General features: G+C 35.8%; 2 protein-coding genes across 4 annotated transcripts in view; one reads left to right on the forward strand and one right to left on the reverse strand.

Moving 5' to 3' along the window:
* Positions 1-11,468, reverse strand: part of LOC132178507 (uncharacterized) — a 13,528-nt gene extending 2,060 nt beyond the window's left edge. Inside the window, exons 1-23 of one of the 3 annotated variants that reach the window (XM_059590939.1) lie at positions 11,202-11,459; positions 10,770-10,972; positions 7,491-7,708; positions 7,247-7,352; positions 7,037-7,138; positions 6,759-6,818; positions 6,588-6,666; positions 5,866-6,013; positions 5,650-5,773; positions 4,817-4,997; positions 4,641-4,669; positions 4,387-4,535; positions 3,251-3,353; positions 3,019-3,114; positions 2,872-2,927; positions 2,645-2,768; positions 1,910-1,972; positions 1,746-1,805; positions 1,493-1,654; positions 1,215-1,288; positions 1,042-1,135; positions 746-882; positions 586-666 (exon numbers count right to left, since the gene is read on the reverse strand). In XM_059590939.1, coding sequence (XP_059446922.1) covers positions 586-666; positions 746-882; positions 1,042-1,135; positions 1,215-1,288; positions 1,493-1,654; positions 1,746-1,805; positions 1,910-1,972; positions 2,645-2,768; positions 2,872-2,927; positions 3,019-3,114; positions 3,251-3,353; positions 4,387-4,535; positions 4,641-4,669; positions 4,817-4,997; positions 5,650-5,773; positions 5,866-6,013; positions 6,588-6,666; positions 6,759-6,818; positions 7,037-7,138; positions 7,247-7,352; positions 7,491-7,708; positions 10,770-10,952 — 2,429 coding nt within the window. In that variant the 5' untranslated portion in view covers positions 10,953-10,972; positions 11,202-11,459. Of the gene's footprint in view, positions 1-585; positions 667-745; positions 902-1,041; positions 1,136-1,214; positions 1,289-1,492; positions 1,655-1,745; positions 1,806-1,909; positions 1,973-2,644; positions 2,769-2,871; positions 2,928-3,018; positions 3,115-3,250; positions 3,354-4,386; positions 4,536-4,640; positions 4,670-4,816; positions 4,998-5,649; positions 5,774-5,865; positions 6,014-6,587; positions 6,667-6,758; positions 6,819-7,036; positions 7,139-7,246; positions 7,353-7,490; positions 7,709-10,769; positions 10,973-11,201 lie in introns of those variants that run through there. The other 2 variants (XR_009439824.1, XM_059590938.1) reach the window with 2 other exon arrangements.
* Positions 1-14,523, forward strand: part of LOC132178508 (uncharacterized) — a 70,181-nt gene that overhangs the window by 14,629 nt on the left and 41,029 nt on the right. The window lies entirely within an intron of this gene.

The following is a 14,523-nucleotide window of genomic DNA, read 5'->3' on the forward strand; positions in this document are numbered from 1 at the left end:
TTAGTATTTTACACAAGTTGATGTTTTCTTAAAAGATTATTCAATATATACTTTCTAAAGTATTTAACAAGGGACATGGCCAAATATCAGTTGTTCATTAAGTATACCTGATAATTTCCAAGTGTATGCGTCTTAAAACCAGCCGCAGAATAATCAAAGTAATATTCCCATGTCCGAATGAATTTTTCACTAAACCCGAGAGTGAGGATTTTGCTGAAAACACAAAAATTAATGCCACAATATCAAAATACAAAAGTTGTTTATAGTCTTCATGTAATATCATTGGACATAATAATAGATTTCCAGCATAATGGCTTAAAGAACAACATGAAATAAAATAAATATGCCAACTTGCTACACTTAAACCAGAGTCCAATGACAATCTTATCCCTTTCATCATTTTTAGCCACTCCAATGCAGCAAACATGTGATCTTCCTAGCAATGGAAGTTAAAGTGTGAAAATATATGTTCCAAAAACTCTTTTCTTTTGGTCGGACATGAATAGCAAGGTCCAAAAACTCAAAACTACAAGGACTTCAGATGCTAGAACAATTTTCTTTTTCTACAAAGTTTAGACCACTTACCTCTGCTTCTCAAGAAAATTCTTTCTCCAGTATCTGAGTGTTTGGTAGTAATGAATCCCTATGTTCTCTAGGTCCTCCACACTACAGTTACCAAATTTCTGTTAATTATGCAGAGAAATAAATATTAAACAAAAAATAACTCTACAAAATAAACTTGTACCAGAGTCTGGATGCAGCGGCCATGGCTGATGTTACTCTACTTAATGAAGGAAGGCATCCACCAGGAAATATATATTCCTTTATGAAATCTGAACTTTGCCTGTACTCATCATAACGTTCATCTGGTATTGATATGAACTAAAACAAGATCAACCACCTATAATGGTTAGCAATGTATTTAAATTAAACTCGTAAAAGCGATATAGAGACCAACAAGGCATTTTGTAATCATGAAAATATAATCAAACAGGGGAATGAGAGAGGACGCAAGTTCTTTTGTTTCCATCCTATCATTACCTGCAGAACAAGAAGCCCATCTTCTGCTAATACCGATTCACAGCAAGCAAAAAATGCTTCCATGAATTCATGGCCAACAGCTTCTAGCATCTCACTGAAAAAATGCTATCCAAGATCATGTTCTTTGCTGAGGAAGTTATGTCAGATACGAATTCAGTGTCAAAGGAACTTACCAAGATATGATTCTGTCATATTTGCGGGTATTAAGCAATTGGCGGTAGTCGCAAAGAAGAAATTTAATGTGGTCCTGGTAATAGAGTTGATTAAAATTAAATTCAAAGTGACTTGTGAAGAAAAGTGTATGATAAGAGATGCCAGATTCAATCAGATATTCTATGACAAGAGAAGAACCAGAGAGTCAAACTCTCATTCTCTAGGAACCCTGCATAATAGAAAACATATGGCTTAACACATGTCAAACTCTCATTCTCTGATTTCAACATGTCAATACCTGAAGGCCAGCTTCTTTCACATTCATTTCCGCAAATTTCAATTGCTCCTCAGACAGAGTGATGCCAGTGTACTTGCATCCAGTTCGTTTGACAACTTCAATAGCTAAGCTTCCCCAACCACACCCAATCTCAAGAACTTCATGATTTTTATCAATTCTTGCCTGAATTAATCGAAGAGAAATGAATTGGACAACTCTTACATTACACCAAGAACATTTCAAATTTTGATGACTCCAATTGAACGAGTCTTACCTTTTCAATCAAAAGAGAAATCTTTCTCAGTTGTGCAACCTTTAAGTCTTCATCTTCCTTCTATTAAATGTTTTAACACAAATAAATATAAGTTAAAGAAATGGAATACGTAGAGAAAATTATGCTTGCTTGATCATAAATCATTGAATGGCTTTGATCCTGACCTTGAATACAGCACAGGAGTATGTCATTGTTTCATCCAAGAACAGAGCAAAAAGGTCATTACTCTAGCAACATAACAAAGAGAATTCATAAGCTTCTGCCTGTTAAAAGAGGAAACTAAAATCCAGTAAAAAAGAAAACATCCAAACTCGAACTGAACACATTTTAACTCATTTAACACAATCACCTTTTACAAATTCATGGGGTAGGCAGGCTACTTACAATAAGGGAAACTAAAGAGAATAGAATCTCTTGCACGATTGATGTTATAAATGCTAACTGATAAAGAGAAAACCCTAATTTACATCTTCCTGTGAACTAAAATTGATAAAAGTTTCTAAAAATACTTGTTCCCAATAACCTATATGAACTTTTTACAATGCAGGAAAAGCTTGAAATAATAAAGCCGAAAGACCACCATTTAAGAACTTTTTAAGATAATTCCTGACTAACTCAAGCTATATTTCTCTTTTCTTTCTTTTGTGAATCCTCCCTTATTTTCTAATATTCCAAGTTGAACCAAACTGCCTTCTCACCCATGCTTTCATGAAAGCATATATAGATTTTACATACTTCAAAACTATTCATGCAAAAAACACATGTTCACAACACATCATATGGGTAAGTTAATCCAAAAACACATGTTTACACAGTTATATTTACTAAGGCTATCAGCAGTGCTCCAAGACTTATTGAAAGACATCAAGATATGAAATTTACAGGTCATAATCTTATACCAGGTCATAATGACGAGAGATGTTCCTGCGAGCTTGTGTAAGAGTATTTTTCCTTGAAACATGCTGAAAAAAATATTTTGCTGATGTTATACCAGCTGTAAATAGCAATGGCGTCCACCAGCCCCTAAAGACAACAAAGATTAATGCTTAATGTAATGCAATTGAGGAGATTAGTATGAATAATTTTAGAATCCATGATTCCAGTCAGTCTACCAGTCACAATCTACCTTTTCTTATTCAATTTTGAGATAGACGAACTTGCATCTCTGCTGGCAATAAGAATCTGTGAAATAAATGAGCAACAATATCTGATTAATAAATACCTCATATTCGCTTCCGGAGAAAAGGAGCAGACTCAGATTAATTGATCTTACCATAAAAAAATTTAAAAGACCTTCTTTTTTATCAACGAAAGAAAAATCTCCATTTATATATGCATCTGCAAGGCCTAAATCAGCCTGTGTCATTATCTGATCAAAGCAATATAGTGCTTGTCAGTGGTGGTGAGAATATTCTGCAATATAACAAAATCATTTTGTATTTTGCATCACACAATTTGGCATGTGATTGTTATGAAAAATATCAATATAAATTGGGAGCACATACCTTCCAGTAAAACTGGGGACTATGAACTCTCAAAACAGTTTTCAGATGACATTTTTTCTTGGTTCCTTCAAAGGTAAATATCGTGCCGCCATCCTCAAGTAGACTGCAATCCAATGCGGTGGATCAAATCTCCATGAAATTTAAATGTTATTTTGCATAAAAAATAACAGAACAATATGTTGTGGAGACAGATGAGTGCTAAGACCAGGAGACAGAAATCTGGAACCCAGATCACAGAGGGTACATGCTATTTAACATTGAATGATATTCGGCGTACATATAGAAGAAGGGTTAAATACTAAATTAGTCCCTGGGGTTTCACAACTTTATTTTTTCTCCCCTGGGGTTTCATTTTTATCATAGGAGGTCCCTGTGGTTTTGATAATAGACCAAGTTAGTCATCCGTCAGTTGACCGTTAGTTGACTTAATGAAATTCCACGTAGACCAATCACATGTTGACACGTGGCACATACTTAAATTTTTTTAAAAAAAAAAAAATTAAAAAATGTATTTTCTAAAATAAAAAATAAAAAAATAAAAATAAAAAAAAAAAGATTGGGGGTGCGTGAGGCCACCGGAACCTGAGGTGTTAGGGTGGTTTATTACACCCCCATAGATATGGGGGTGGCTCTAGAAGCCACTTAGGTGGAGTCTTTAGAGTGCAAAATGAGAGCAGCTTGTCAAGGTGGACACGGCCCTGAGAACCTCCATGGGGAGTGGTTTAGCTACCTTGGGCTCCCAGTGTAGAGCCACTAAATGTAAGAGAGGGTGAAGTAGAGCCACTGCAGAATCTTTCTTTTCCTACTTTTTTTTTTTTTTCTCTTTTTTTCTTTTTTCTTTTTTTTTTTTTAGAGAAAATACATTTTAATTTAAAAAAAAATTATGGAGTGCCGATGTCGTAAATCAGACCAGTTAAATCAACTATCGATCGGCTGACATTTGTCTTTGGCTAATGATAAATATGAAAGCATGAAGAAAAATAAAATTGGTAAACCCCAGAGGGGTCTGGAGTATTTAACCCATAGAAAAATCTTACAAGCCTAGAAGAAGGCCTCTATATCACTTGCAAGGACAAAACAACTGCCAGAACAATCTTAAAAGGATCTCTAATTATCGTTATGAGTAGTAAACTTACATTAAACTTCCGGCAGATATATAACATCCTAGGAATCTAGTGACAACAAGGCGCGCTCCAGTTTCTATGAAAGAAGGTACCATGTGTTTCGGGTCGCTCAAAAGAGCACAACTTTTTCCGAGCATACTATGTGCAGCAGCCATGCCAGCCTGCCAAGAAGAATACCTTGTAAGATGCATTCTGACAACTATATAATTCGTGAAAGAAAAGTATAGAGACGGTAGAAAAATGTAATTATCGACAATAGTCATTACCTTTAATCCATCCTCATGGAAGCCATAACCTGAAAAATGTAGCACAATTACTCAGATGATCGGAAAAGAGTGAAGCTAAACCAAATTTCTAAAACATATGAAAAAGGTCAACTCTTAAACAATATGTTACTTCAGAGCCTATATATGTGTCTTTTTTCTATATCATGAAAACTCACCCTGGTATGCCCCACAAAACCAAATTCCTCTCTTCCCTTGGATATGATCAAGCTCAAGCGAAGCTTTTGATGCAGCAACGGATGGGACTGGATGAGCAGTTGACCACTTGAGTAAGAAATGTTTTGGTGTATGATCTGGGTTGAGAGTCACAAGAAAAGGTAGTCTCGTTTCACCAATATTCTGCAAGCTCAAATATTCCAGGGTATATAATTAGGGCATTAAACTTCAACTGAGAAACTAATTCTTTTGGAGACAGCCCAATTTGGCAATGCTGTAGAAGTTTCATTTCTTTGGCTTATTACTTGCAGTGATAAAGTAATACACTTATTGTAATATATTGGCTTTCCTTTCACTCTCTGAAAGTATATCTTCTTATTTGCCAGCCTACCATGAATTTGGATATCCCATCCGACTGAGGAGTACTGTTTTAATGTGGAAAAAAGTAATATTATCCCCTGATGACAGTGGATTCTTATACCAATATGTACATAAAATAGAAAGTAGCTCTTGCCATTGGGGGTTCTTAATGATTGAGTCTCAACAATTGTATGCTCTAGGTCATCTAATTTCTAGAAAAAGTGTTTTTAAAGAATTATCTCTCTTTTGTATTCCATTCTTGACTTTGCCGTGCAATGAAATTTTCATTATCATTTTCTTATTGTGGAGAATCCCAAACTGCCTTAACCCCTTAGTATGACCCACAAGGAAATAAGTTGCAGCTCTATGTATTTCTAATGTGCTCAAGGCATGTGAAGCAGAAATCCAACCCCAGTAGGATCAACATGCAGAAATTGACACTAATAATTTTTCACAAATGAAAGCTGTTACTAACCTGAAGCACATTGAGCCAGTATGTCAAACATACTTTACTGTCTGTACTTCCAAGAAAATTCCATGCACTCCATGCTGCTTGATTTTTGGGCATTAAACTTTTGTCACGATGAAGGAAAATATCACTGCCAATGGAAAGTGAAAGAACGATTCTGCATTTTAACTTGGTTTTTGGGCATTAAACTTTACAGATGATTAGAGAGATGAGTGAATGTACCTGTAGACATATTGAAAAGCACCAAGTACTCTCATTTCATCAAATGTTGCTTGGTCTCCTAATATTCTCAAAGCATCAGGGGCGTGGACAGCCAATATACAACCATTGTACATTTCTTCTGAACCATCTCCATCCATTACAATGCAACCTGTGAATTGTCCTCTAAAGTTCGTTATTAGAAAAGGACCATGATTCCAATAGAGAAAATATGTAGTTCATGGAAACAAATTATTTAAGCTATTTTCTTTCTATACCGCTCGACTGGAGCCAAAATCTATTAACTCATATGAGTCATATCCAATGATTCTGGATTTTACTCTAGTCTGAAGGGAACTAACTACCAACCCTAGTCCAAAGATATGTTAACTCCAGCCGATGTATTGGTCACATTTGATTTGAGCTTGCAATCTCTATGAGGCATGCAGAAACAACTTTGGAATATGCTTCCCTTAGGACCTCCTAAATTTATTCAATGTTTTGAATTTTTGAATTGTATAAAGTTTCAATCAATTTTCCATGTGTTTTCATATTTAAGTTTCTACTGAGTTTCTTTCCCCATTGAGATGAATGACTAAATATATAAAGAAATCTTAACCAAATGAATATGAATAAAAAAAGTTGTCACTAATTATTAGTAAAAACATTTACTCCATGATCATTTGAAGTACAAATGTAATAAAAGTGAAAAAGAAGTTAGTGACGATATGAAAATAACTGCTCACCCTCATCATTTGTTGAAACTGAATGTACCTCAGTTTGAGTTCTAATCTGACAACCGTTGCTCTCCAGAACTTCTCTGACCTGAATTTTTATTAAAACCAAAAATCAATTTCAAACAACATTTAATCATATACTAGGCAATTCCATTTCTTCCAAAGACCACAAATTAGCACCTTCTTCACATAACAATGTGAACGCCATCTGACAGTAAGCCACTGTGGGCGGCCAAGGAGCTGCACAGAGCATTAAACCGAGAAACAACCAAAATCAACATGGAGGACTCCAGTAGCTGATACATTGGAAAGGAAATGCAGAAAATAACCCTACCAACCACTAATTTACGCAACAAGAAAACAGAGACAACACAAATACCTCTAGTTTATACAATACATACACACACGCACACATCCATACCCAAACCTGCAAATTTTCCTGAAAAAAGAATTTATACCTGAAGTAGATGATGATTTCGGCAAAATGAAAGAACAGAGAAAGCTGAAAAGCTCATAACTCCTTCTGAAGGGCAGGACCAAATTGAGCCACATACTGGTACCTATAAAAATGCAACATTTTCATTGACATCAAGTAACAAATAATGATCTATAGATTTAACTGAAAAGGCTTAAGGATGTAACAGAGTACAGTGGAATAGAAGTCTCACAAGATAAGCTTTCGTGAACAATTCAGAGTAACCCCGTGACTCGATGAACTGTCCCAAGGTCTCATTGCGATCAATGTCTGGGTTGTTCTCAAGCACATCAAGATAACTGCAATAAATATATAAAGAATCAGCTTTATCCCTATCTTCGTTTCTTTCTCTCAAGACATTCTTGAAAGTGCTGTCATATATTTTTCTTCTTCAACAAGAAAAAATCATATCTCAAGTCTGAAAGAGAATGGCTTGCCTTAGGACATCACGCTTGAACTTTATGATTTCCCTAAGCATTTGCAAAAATGACGGATTTAACACATTCGTCTTCTGTGCAAATAAACTCGACAAACCATTTCGGCTCCCCCATTCATAACCTTGGCCTTTGTCTAAGCTCACTGAAAATGACATATCCGATGCTTCCATGTCAACTCCAAGACTCTCAAAGAACTCCATCATATTTGGATATGTAACCTGCTCAATTTCCCAATATTGCCTCAATACAGAACAAATCCAGCATAATGAAAAATTTTATTGTCTTTTTGGCGGAAGAAAAGGGGGGGAAATTTTAAGAAAGAAATAAAATTGTCTTCTGGGAGAAATGGCTACTTCTCTCTCATTAAACAAGTGATGGAATTGATCCCATTTAAGGGGAGGAAGAAGAGTCAACCAAATATACAGCATAAAGAGGCCTGCAAGAACACTCTTATTTATAAACCGAGATGAGGTGGGAAAGCCATAGGAACATAGGCAGCAAATGCAACCTTTTAACGTTATAAGGAATTGCAAACACCTCAATGCTACAAAGTTAGGTACTTTGGCAAAATTAACAGAAAGTTTTAGTTATTGCATACAGGTTCTAATTGACTTTAGTAAACAAAAAATATTATGCCACACGATTCTATCATAGTTGATTTTGTAGGGCATGTTAATTTCACAAAGCGAGTACAACTTCTTCTGTACTGTTCTTCCCAATAGAGAAAAACACAAAGACTTGCTTTGCATGGATGTTGATGTTCCATAATGCTCTTCACAAGAAATCATCATATACCTGTTTTCCTACTTGACACAATTGAAGTGTTTTGGACCGCACATCAATTGTGTAATCTACTTAGAAACTAGACAAACTGTGTCTTCTTTTACAATTAAGAATTGTATGCATGAAAACTGAAAAATCCCAAATGACCCGAAACAACACCTAGAGGGGGGTGAATATGTGTTTTCAAGCCAATACCACAAATTTAAAAATTTAATCACCACGCAAACAATTATCAAATATAATAAAAGTCGTAAATCAATAAACACAAGTATTTGGTGACGAAGTGGAAACCCTTTAAAGAACTCTTCAAATGTCAAACCACTCCGGAGCAACCAAACCCAGAAAAATCATCCACTATAAAAGAATTCAATTACAAGTAGGACACATATACAAAACATTTGTAACGGATACATCATTTGTACCAAGCAAACGACTCATTTGCTTCTACCGCAATAGCTCTAGAAGCTTTGGGCAATTCTTCTATCGAGCATCCTCTTACAATCCTAGAACTCCGGTGACAGAAGTTTTTTTGAGAGTTTCAGTGTGGTTTAACAAAACTCTAAGAGAGATGAACTTGAAAGCACAAAGAACTAAGTTCTCTCTTAGCACACAAAACAATAGGCTCTCTACTCTATGAAATTGTGCATATAAGTCATTATATAGGCCTTGAGAAAACCTAAGGTTTTGATAGAAGTTGGTTTGCAAAATACATTGTCTCAGACCTCAACTTCGAACGGCTTAATAACGCATTTGGATGCATGATAGGATTTCACAATTTTCTAAGCGACAACGCTCGAACAAACTGCCACCGGAGTTCGACCGAGTGTCTCAGATCAGCTTCAATGAATGCTTCGTTCAAACTTATTATGACCGGGCATCGACTGGATGTGTCTATGGCTCATTGTGAAACATCTCCGTTTGAACATGTATCAACCAGATAGTGACCGAGGCTCTTTTTTGGCTCCTTTGAAAAAGCTTATGAAAACATTGTGTTCAAACATGTATCGACTACTTTGTAACCAATCCTGTCGGGAGCTCAACTTTTGATCTTCTTTAAGTCCTCATTCAAGTGGCTATCAATCACCTATCGACTGCAACTCTTCGTAACTCTGTTCTTTGAATTCAATGCACCCGCGTTAGATCATCTATCAATCGGACTTAAACCGGCAGCCTCTGGACTTGAGAATTTCAATACAATTTTGATTCTAATTCCATAACCAACTTATCGCCCTAAATATGACTTACAACCATACTAATTTTGACACCGAATCTACCAACACAAAACCTAACAAAAATCAACTCGATCCCTCATTAGCCATAAACCACATCAATAATTTGAACAACTATGGTTTATAAACTCTTAAGCATGATACTAGTCCATGATTTTGGCAACACGTGTAGCCTTTTAATATCTCTTTCCACTATCTAGCTGCCAAAAGTTAATATTTGTTTGAATTTGTAGACATATGGCTTATTTAACAACAACAAAATTTTCATTCTCGTACTGTCAGACCGGATACTTTAATCCAACTTCCAGATTTTAGCAACATGCTTCAATTGCTAAAATAGGTTCTATCTTAACACAAACAATAAGAAAATTCCCACTCAAATCCAAAATTTATACATGAACTTTACCAAACTCAGTGCTATCACCAACCACCCTGTGCTAGCTCTTAGAAAACACTCCTACTCCTAGTACAGATTTTCTGTAATTCTCTCTGTTACGAAAAGGTTAAAATTATCAAATTAATATGCTTTACACGCAAAATATGTCCTCTCTCTCAGCAACACAAAGATGCTATTCTTTCTTCGGAAATATCCACCACAAATTTATTAACACTAAATAACTGCTAATATTACACATATTGATAAAATTGAAACAATATTATAGACCCTCCCCTGTTATCAACCTCATCAGTAATATTATGCATTGAAAAACTACACCAAGTGGGTGAAACTGAAAAACCTTCACTACCTCAGCTTTTTCTTTTTTTCTAATTTTTTCTTCTTTTTTTCATGGACAGAAGTTTATCCGTACTAAGCTTTTACAGGTCATAGCTTTTTCGTTCTTCTTTCGGGCCCATCACACGTTTCGGTATGGTATACCTTCCGGGAAACAAAAAGGTTGCAATGGGGTCTGAGAAACAACCCATGCCTCTGGCCCCGGCCAGGTTCATCCCACCGCCACTCACGTTATCTATTGAAGACAATCTCCTTAATTCTGGTCCACATGATGTTTCTACTTAAAAAATTTCAACCAACCACGGAAAGAGATATTCTTAGCAAGTTGGTCCAATGGGAAAAAGACAACACTCTGCTTCATTCATTGACATTGGTTGCCACAACTTGCAAACCCTTTATATAAATTAAAAAACACAAAATTGCTATTTTTATTGTAAATGTGGGCTTCGAATGGAATGGAAGCTTATGAAATCAATGTAAAATATTTTTTAGTTTACTGAACTACCATCATGGTGGGAAGAAGGGGCAACTTACACGATTGAACACCATGAAACCAAGGTCTAGATCAACGCCGTCAAAGTTGACGGTCCTGGCATGGCCGCCCAAGTAGTCTTCCTTCTCGTACAGCACCACATCCACCCCAGCTTTTGCCAGAACATACGCCGAGACCAGCCCGCTAATCCCAGAACCAATGACTGCCACTCTCATCTTCGACATTGTCCGCACCTTATCTTTCTCTGCATTGACTCAAATTCCACACAAAAATCAAACCCAACAAAAGACATATGAATATTCACAGTAAAATCTCTTACCCAACAGGGGAAATGAAAAATAAAACTTATCACACGAAATGGAAGTAATATGTCACTCAAACAATCTCTTAGACAACAAAGATTTTCTTTTAATAATTTGGATAATAAGACAGAGAGTTCAAACCAGAGAGAGAGAGAGAGACTTCAAACTTACCTCAACACTTCAAATTGCAAGTCCTCCAAGAACCAAACACCAAGAAATGGAATTTTTTTAAAAAAAATAAAAATAAAAATGAAAAGAAAAACGAATAAGCGGCAAGATTTCCTCAACAAACAACCGGGGGGTAAATGGAGATATTGCAGTGAATGGAGATAATGCAGCACAAGTGTGGGATACAAAGAGACTGAGAATTAAATAGAAAGAAATAAAAGAAAGAGAATGCCCTCTCTACTTATTCTCCTCAAGAGCAGTCAACTTACTTGATAACCTAAATAAGGTTTGCGGAACCAAAAAAAAAAAAAATAAGGTTTATTGAAATGTGATTTTATCTAAGGCCACACGTTATCGTTTCTGTTAAGATATGCTGTATAAGTCCATGGCGTGTTTGCTTCTGGATAGAAATGTATATGAGAAACGCTATCGTCAAATAAAAAGATTATTTTTTAACTATAAAAGTTTAAAATGGCAAGAAATCAAAGGCCTTATTTGTAGTTGTTGTAGTTCCACCCACTGATAGAGCATGTGACGTCTTGCTACCTACAATTTTTATAGGCTAAAAATGATACGATAGATACTAGAGTAATATGTCTCTTTCCATTAGAAAAATGCTATTTTTTCATGTGGGTTTTGTAGACACAACGGTGGTGGAAATATATAATGACAATATCTTTAGAACGTATTTTGTCCCATTAATTTTTTATTGCTAAGGGATTTGACAAAATAGTTTTTTAAGGATACAATAAAGCTCAAAATGTTGCTCTATAATAGCACTTTCTTTTTTTCTTTTTTTTTGACATGTCCACACAAGAGGGAAAGGGGGATTCGAACTAGTAACTTCCGCTTCATACGGTGTGGTCTCCAGTCGATTGAGCTATCTCTTGGAGACTATAATAGCACTTTATAGAATAACAATAAACACCCTTGTGAAAAATTGCACAAGAGAAATTTGTTGGAGACAAAAGAAACTACATGCTTGTATGTATCTTTTCATATGACTAAACGATCGTATTTATAGTGAATTTTGGACCACGGGTCACAAATTTGTAACCTACCAAATTCAACTTGAGAATCTCTTTTGTAACTACCAAATCCCTAAAATTTAGGGGGTGCTCATGCGGTTTTTATTAACCGTACTAACCGTTAACCCTTTTTAAAAGCGGTTAGTAAAAATGGCTAAGTAGTTATCGGTTAGTGGGTTTTTAAAAACCACTTTTTTAATATATATATGCAAAATAAGCCCAAAATTGAAAATTGGACCAAAATTTTTTTTTTCTTCGAAATGCATGGTATTTTGAGAATTTCACTTTCTTAAGTAAGAAGCATTGAATTTGGACAAAATAGTTTGACATTACAAAAAAAAAAAATTGAAAGATGGTGCCTTTAAAATGACATTTTAATTAATAGTAGTAGGTGAGTCACGCAATTCCAAAGGAAGTTCAGTTTTATCCTTACATATCTTTCCTTTTGGTCGCATCCTAAAAGTATCTTTGATTCATATTTAGAGGCATCGAAATAGAAATCAACAACATACAGTTTTTTATTATTTTTTTGATAAAACAACATACAGTTAATGCATACTTGATGCTTCCATGGGACCAACAGCTAGTCGCCTACAACAAGAGTCAAGACAACCTCCAAAAAATTAAACAAATTTCCAGTAACAATTATTAATGGCTAGCGGCCCCCCCGGCCCCGGCGTCTGCAACGCGGCCAACAACCTCCAAATTAAAAAAGATTTGCTGTAACAATTAATGGCTCGCGCCGCCCTCTGTTGGCAGGTCAGCTATATATGGCAACGATGAACTTGTGGGTTGTGCCATGGAAACCTATGAAAGCAAGCTCATGCATTAATCAAGATGATTTTTTTTTTTTTTTTTTTTTTGAAACAATTAATCAAGATGATTGGTTGGTCGTCTACGTACGCTGTAAAATCTGCATGTATTCGAGCAAATTTATTAATTCATTTAGGGAAAGGAACTGAAGGTCCACAGCGGACGACAAACTTAATTATACTATCCAATTATATTTAATAACCAATTGAAATGCTCTCCCCTCCCTTTTTTTCTTTTTTTAATTAAATATGGGAGGTCGGAGAGACCAGCTGGGACTATTTATTTAGGCATAGTAGCACTTATGCACCGGTAGCCGTGCAGGAAGGGCCGAGAGCTGTAGGTGCTTTCTCAAGTCCAACTGAATTACATATATATAGTTTAACCCAACCCCACTAGGATATTAATTTTTTTTACACTAATCAGCAATCACTAATGAAGATTCTTATTATGAGATTCAAATCCATGCCTTAATGCATAAGCTAGAAGCTGGATTTGAGAGGCGAAAGTGCTTTCTTATTAGGGTGGGAATTTAAATTTTTAAATGTAGTTTTGAAAAAAAAAAAAAAATTATGTTTTTTGGGACCACCTTATGGCTTGGATTCTTATTATGAGATTCAAATTCATGCCTTAATATAGGGCAGAACTAGAACTTTTAGTTTGGGATGTCAAAATTTTTAAAAAAATTCTTGGGGGGGCAAATTTTAATTTTTAAATGTCTAATTTTGAAAAAAAAAATTATTTTTTTGGGACCACCTTATGGCTTGGGGCGCCAAGCCATAGGGTGGTTTTGCTCCTACATTAATATATTAATGAGAAATGCTTTAGTGCAATAAAAAAAGATTATTTTTTGCCCATAAAAGTCTTAAGGGGCAAGAGACCATAGGTCTCATCCGTAGTTGATGTGTCCTTACCCACTAATGGGCCTATGACCTCTTGCCACCTAGGACTTTTATGGGCAAAAAATTGTCTTTTTATTGCACTATAGCATATCTCTATATTGAATTAATCTTTTCGGCTTTCGAGAATCAGCCCAACGTCCACCAAAAAGTTACAAAAGACCATGAAGGCGACGAGCTACATTGGTCAAAATCTCCAAATTTCAGTGACGACGAGCCAACCATATGAACTAATATAGGGTTTCGGTCACCAAAAAGCAGGAAGCTGGACTATATAGGCTTTGGTCACCAAAATGCAGGAAGCTGGACTATAGGGTTTTGAGGCATCAACACCAAAGGTGATTCCATCCCTAAAGGGTTCACCTTCCACTCATAAGTTTTAGTTTTGAATCCAGAAACGAATTGTGAGGTATTAGCAACTATTTGTCACCAAAAAGCCTACCGGGAAAAACTGGAGATTGGTTGATGACGGTGACAGGGGGACGAGCTCATCTTCGCCGAAGGGATTTTCTGGTTGCTAGTTCTTCTTTGCCATCGCCAGAGAGAGAGAGAGAGAGAGAGAGAGAGGGAGGGAGGGAGAGGGGAAAA

This window comes from Corylus avellana, chromosome ca4, assembly GCF_901000735.1.
Source record: "Corylus avellana chromosome ca4, CavTom2PMs-1.0".
NCBI lineage: Eukaryota > Viridiplantae > Streptophyta > Magnoliopsida > Fagales > Betulaceae > Corylus > Corylus avellana.